The sequence below is a fragment of the Cryptomeria japonica genome, unplaced genomic scaffold (genome assembly GCF_030272615.1).
Source record: "Cryptomeria japonica unplaced genomic scaffold, Sugi_1.0 HiC_scaffold_22, whole genome shotgun sequence".
NCBI classification, from domain to species: domain Eukaryota; kingdom Viridiplantae; phylum Streptophyta; class Pinopsida; order Cupressales; family Cupressaceae; genus Cryptomeria; species Cryptomeria japonica.
Window position 1 is genome coordinate 615,473 of NW_026728844.1, and position 6,164 is coordinate 621,636.

The following is a 6,164-nucleotide window of genomic DNA, read 5'->3' on the forward strand; positions in this document are numbered from 1 at the left end:
GGGCTTAAATCAAGCCCTACAATTCTATGGGACTGATTAATTGACGTGGGAAACTCTAGTTGGGGTTGGGTGGGCCCCTAGTATTCTAAGGGCCCTACGGGCGGAGGATATAATTGTGGGTTGATCAAACTGGGAACTCTTAAGACTATTGATCAGGAACTATCCCCTACCCCTACCCCGGCCTATTCTAAAAGGCCCTATCCTCTACCCGGCTCGATAAAGGGCCCTATCCTAGCAACTATAGATAGTTGGGGCCCTACCCCCGCCCTATCTATAGGGCTTGGCGGGGGGTGGGGCATTCATGTTACGTATAGAATCGCCATCCCCAGAACCAACTCACTAACCAACTAACGGCACTAACTAACTAAGTAACTAAGTAACGGCACTAACTAACTAATATTATCTCCCGCCCACTCTTCCCTTTCTCTTTAGCACAACACTGGACCCTACCTCCACTATCGAGCTCCCTCCCACCCTTTCTCTCGAGTGGAATAGATCACTAGAGATGAAGAGCCCCCGCTTAGAGACAAATCCTTGTGCCGCTTAGAGATGAAGAGCTGGTCCGGGGGCTATTGTAGGGGGACCCAGAGAATATTTATAGGGGGAGAGAGCTGATCTCTTTGACGGCTGGAAGTTCTTCAAAAGTATGAAAAGCTGGAGGGCTTTGTACCATCCATTCCAGTGTGGTTGGCTCGATCGCCCAGGGGCTTGGAGCACTCGTGTTCTTTTCACCGCTCGAAGCTATTGTTACGACCACGAAGAAACGACGAATCCCAACTACGGATACATGAGAGCCGAAGCTGCTAAGGGCATTCCATCCGGCGTAAGCATCTGGATAATCTGGAATGCGACGTGGCATACCCGAAAGCCCCAAGAAATGCATGGGAAAGGAGGTCAAATTCACCCCGACGAAAGTGATCCGAAAATGAATTTGACCTAAAGTTTCGGGGTATGTTCGACCAGAGATCTTACCCACCCGGAAGTAAAATCCTGCGAATAAAGCGAAAACGGCTCCCATGGGAAGTACATAATGGGAATGTGCAACCACGTAATGAGTATCATGCAGAGCAATGTCTAGCCCGGAATTCGCCAGGACTATTCCAGTAAGTCCTCCTATGGTGGACAGAAGGATGGACCCTACAGCAGATGGCATAGGTGTTTTGTATCGTATCGAACCTCCCCACATGGTAGCGATCCAACTAAAGATTTTGATTCCAGTGGGGACAGCTGTGATCATGGTAGCTGCGGTAGAGTGAGCACGCGTATCAACGTCTGGGCCCACAGTAAACGTATGATGAGCCCAAACAAGGAATCCAGGAACACCAATACTTATCATGGCATAAACCATGCCCAGATACCCGAAGACCGGTTTTCCCGGAAAAGTCGATACGATATGACTGATGATACCGAATCCAGGCAGAATCAAAATATACACCTCTGGATGGCCGAAGAACCAAAAGGGATGCTGGTATAAGATCGGGTCTCCCCCTCCAGCAGGATCGAAAAGGGTTGTATTAAAGCTTCGATCGGTTAATGACATGGTAATTGCCCCTGCTAGTACCGGGAGTGATGGTAAAGGTGGGAATGCGGTCACTGGAACGGACCACACAAAGAGAGGTGATCTATGCATAGTCATTCCAGGCCCGCGCATGTTAGAGATAGTAGTTATAAAATTGATAGCACCTAAAATGGAGGAAACACCTGATAGATGAGGACTAGAAATCGCGAGATCAACGGCTCCTCCAGAATGACTGGTAATACCACTTAGGGGCGGATAGACCGTCCACCCAGTGCCGCTACCCACTTCTACCAAGGCTGAGCTTAATGGGAGCGACGGCGAAGGCGGCGACGACCGGGAGGGAATGTTATTCAATCGTGGAAATGCCATGTCGGGTGCGCCTATAGGAATCGGAACGAACCAATTCCCAAATCCACCTATCACCGCCGGCATCACCATAAAAGAGGTCATGGGAAAAGCGTGAGCCGTTATTAATACATTATAGAGTTGATGATTCCCACCAAGAATTTGATCGCCGGGTTGTGCTAATTCCATACGAATTGATACTGAAAAGCATGTGCCCATCACTCCAGCAACGGCACCGAAGATTGAATGGAGAGTCCCTATATCCTTGTGGTTAGTGGAGAACAGCCATCGAACCAAATTCTGAAAAAACGTCAACATAATAAGACAATCTTGTTCCATCAACAACTTATCAGAGCATACTAAAAAATCATCTTTGTAATAAACTATTACTTCTTGCCCCGTTTCGATCCCCGGCTGCGGCGCCGATTCATGTTTCGTCGCCCCCGCCGGTTGCGGTTTTTCTCTCGGTCCCTACGATACATGGAAGTCCACTGGCGATTGTGCATTTCGTCCAGGGCGTCCTGGCGCTGCTGCTCCCAGAATCGTTCCCTGGTTTCAAACCGTTCGAGACGAGCTTGCTCTTGCGCCTGATGGAGCATCTCGTCTATTTCCCGGCGAACTTGCACCTCGTCTCGGAGCGCTCTATCCGCGCGCTCCTTGTCGAGCATATCGTCCAGCGTGGGGGCATTATCCCCGTCTTTCTTATTCAACAGGAAGTGCATAAAGTCGCGTGCACTTGTCAAATTTTCAAGAAGGGGGTCTCAAAATGTCAAATAGAAACTTGAGAATAGCGAATAGTATCGTGCTAAGGGGCAGGTTACCTTTCCTATGGACATGGACCCAGATAACAAAACTGCAGAAACAGACACCCATGAGAAGAGAAGCAATTAGTAGAATCATGCGGTTAACGTCATAATACATACCGCAACGGAACGGAGTAGAGGGTATGGCGGATCAAACTCGTTTTTTGAGTATGATTCTTTCCGATACAGTAGGCATTGAACCGACTGAACCCCAGCCTGGCGAATAGTAGGGGCGACGCCCGAGAACGTCTCCTCCTCCCACCCACCCCCTAGTAAAGCGAACCCTTTCGACATAGTAGGGGGGGCCAGCCGCCGGTATATTATCGTAGGGGCCTCCCACAATCGCCCCTTTTGTCCTCCCCCCCGGCTCGCCACCCCCCCAATAGAGTTGTTGTAGCGTTTCTCGATTCTATACGTAACATGCCCGGCTGCAACCTCCCAATCTCCCGGTTCTAATCTACCTCCCCTCTACTATGTCGCCCTTTTTCATATTCTTCTAGCAGGCTGATGCCATAAGGGGGCCACCCCATCATAGTTGTTATTGGGCGGGCTATTCTATTGGTAGGGGTAGGGGTAGCCGTCAATTAATGTACGCCTGCTAGAGGTTGCCTATTCGCCAGGCCCTACTATTTGCCCTCCTCCCACCCTGCCAAAGTTGGCATGTTACGTATAGAATCGTCGACTGAAAGGCAACTATCCCACCCCCTTACCAACTAGAGTTTCCCGGCAGGGTGGGAGGGAGCTATAGTTGGCCCCGCCCCATTCTATAGGCTAGTCGGTAGATAACTATTCTAAAGGGGTGGGGGGCATAGTATGGCAGAGGGTATTATAGAATATTTGCTTATTCTAGCCCCCTACTATTCTAAAGGGCTAGCAAGCTAATTAATTACGCACTAACTAGAGTTCCCACCCAACCGTCACTCTAGCAGGCTGATTAATTGACGTGGGGGGCATAGCATGGCAGTGGATGGGACATCAAAGCTATTTATCTAGCCAACAAATCTATTGCAAAAAAAAACTTGTTCTCACCTTTCTATGCTAGCCTGTTCTTTCCCGAACTATGAGCACCTTTGAACTCCCGGAATAATAAGCGCTGGTAGAGTTATCGTCGCTTTGTTCCCTCACCGAATCAAGATTGCAAGCAGTTCATGATGTGCCAGCAGTATGGAATAAGTTGATTCGATGAAGATGGGCCCTACTATTCTAAGGGGATCACTTTAGTAGATTGCCTTTCGTACGAGAACAGGTGGATGGGAGAGGTAGGGCTAGTTGATCCATATTGAATGAGAAATAGGAATCATAGCAGTCGCGCAACCATGGAATAGCAAAGCTTGCTTTCTAAATGGAACGATCGAGTATCAAGCATCGTTAGAGTCGAAAGAGTTGTTTCTGTGTTCTGAGTGGAGCCCTTCCTTTCCCCGTAGGGGCCGATCCCTTGTTGAATCAAAAAATTCGCCGAGGTCCCTAGACGAGGTAGACGGGTACTACGGATCCTCTGACTCCCAATCGGGGTTGCCTTCTGGGTCCCTAGGTGCTGCCTGTAGGTCGCTGCTTCGAGATGGCCGTCTATCTCTTGTCTCCCCCGCCCCCCCCCCCATTTATATAGTTAGGTAGGGGGATAACCCGCAACCAACCAACAGACCGTGAAAGAAGCCGCCCCTGCATGCAGGGGAACAACTATAGCCGTACTACCATAGAATAGTAGGGGCCCCCCCCACCCCGTAGGGCCCCATGAATGCACACCCGGGATTCTAGTTTAGGTATATTAGTTGAAGGTGCTTTATTAATCTAGCAGGGAATAAGGGGGGAATTCTAGTAGCTATAGAAAGGGCTATAACCATAGTTGGGGGGTGGGGGGGGGCAGATAGTCTGGTTCAGCAGGTTCAATCCGTATATCCAAGTGGGATTGTTGACCCGTATATCCAAGTGGGATTGTTGCGCATGCTCTGGGGGGTAAAGCGGAGTTTCGAGCGGCAGGGCCGGAGCGCCCTGCTCTATGACTAAAGGCCATAGTTTCAACTATAGGGCGTTCCCGGAACTCTAATTCCCCCCCACCCGCGAGGAAGGTGGGGGCCCCCACCGAAACACCGGGCAGGACCCCTACTATGGATAGGGCGTTATGGAAGTGAAAGCATCCAGCCGCTCCTTGTTTTCTGGTAAGTTGTTCCCGGCCGAACCGCATTGCCCCCTACTTTCTCGGAGAATAGCTAACCATTGATTCAATCGTTCTCGCCGTTAGCCGGGCTCCGATCTGCTGGTAACCTCCGCTATGGATGGATAGGACTGCTGGATGGACATCACACTTATCCAATATGGCTGCTGTTCACGGATGGACATCTCGGGGTCATCTTCCGGGTTCATGTGAATGCACACCGGGGACACCTTTTTCACCACTTACTCGACTCACTTACCGGACATCCGGACCTCTCTCTACCAGTAGGTGGTGCCTCTCCTCTCTCTACCAGTAGGTGGTGCCTCTCCTCTCTCTCTCTACCAGTAGGTGGTGCCTCTCCTCTCTCTCTCTACCAGTAGGTGGTGCCCGGTCCCCTCTTCCTCCGCCATAGAATAGTAGGGGCTTAATGGCATCAGTACCATAGAATTTGAGGTTTGCCTATTGCCATAGTAGGGAGCCCGCTAGAATAAGCTAGAATAATAGAATAGTAGGGGCTCCCCCTACCCCTACTATTTGTAAGGGTAAGGGCCCTACGGGGCTAGAATAAGCAACTAGAATCTCCCACCCAACCCCACACACGCCTGCGCCGCCCTCCTCCCCTACAATAATCTACCTCCCCGAACGCCCCTACAATAATCTACCTCCCTGTGCATGCACGGGGGGGTAAGGGGGCGAGATGGCAATCGTTCGTGTATTGAATATGTAATTTCGATAGAAGAGCCCTAAACGGCAGGCAAACCCGGGCAAGGAGCATTCATTAGATATTTATTCACAACCGATGGCTTCGACAGCTATATCCACCCACCCCTATGATGAACGAATCGATTCAATGAGCTGCCCAACTCCTTCTTTCAATACAAACGGATGGCCGGTGGAGAAGATTCTTGCGCACTCAAACTATAGTGGGGTTTCCCCGATAATTGATCGATTCGGATTTTCATCGGGCCGGTCCGTTCTGCTTCCCTCCGTGTACCTTATCCTACCCAGACGTCACTCCGGTCGCTTACATGAATGCAGAGATTGAATGTGCCAGTGGTTGGTTAGATGGTGGCATCACTACTATATACGTGATACGACGAATATCAGTCATCAGTTGTATCACGTATATAGATTAAACGTCTGTACATCTCGACCAATGTCTGTTGGACCAGTGCAGTGATCAGAGCCATCCACGTTCGTATCGGATGTGTGATCAGAGAATACAATACCCCGTGAGTGATCGGCAGGGAATAGGCATCAATCATTCTCTCGTCGGGGAAGGGCCCCATAGTTTCTATAGGCGCCTATTGATTACCCATCATTGGTGACCGGGTTCGGTTCCTTC

General features: G+C 50.1%; 1 protein-coding gene across 1 annotated transcript; it reads right to left on the reverse strand.

Annotated features, from left to right (window-relative positions):
- Positions 1 to 399: 399 nt before the first annotated feature.
- LOC131077507 (cytochrome c oxidase subunit 1) lies at positions 400 to 2,262 on the reverse strand. Its single transcript, XM_058015016.1, has one exon. It carries the CDS (start codon positions 2,201 to 2,203, stop codon positions 596 to 598), a length of 1,608 nt encoding a protein of 535 aa, XP_057870999.1. The 5' UTR covers positions 2,204 to 2,262; the 3' UTR covers positions 400 to 595.
- Positions 2,263 to 6,164: the final 3,902 nt, after the last annotated feature.

Bases quoted from the DNA above. Each gene is read 5' to 3' on its own strand.
- LOC131077507 (XM_058015016.1), bottom strand. From the start codon at position 2,203: ATGGAACAAGATTGTCTTATTATGTTGACGTTTTTTCAGAATTTGGTT.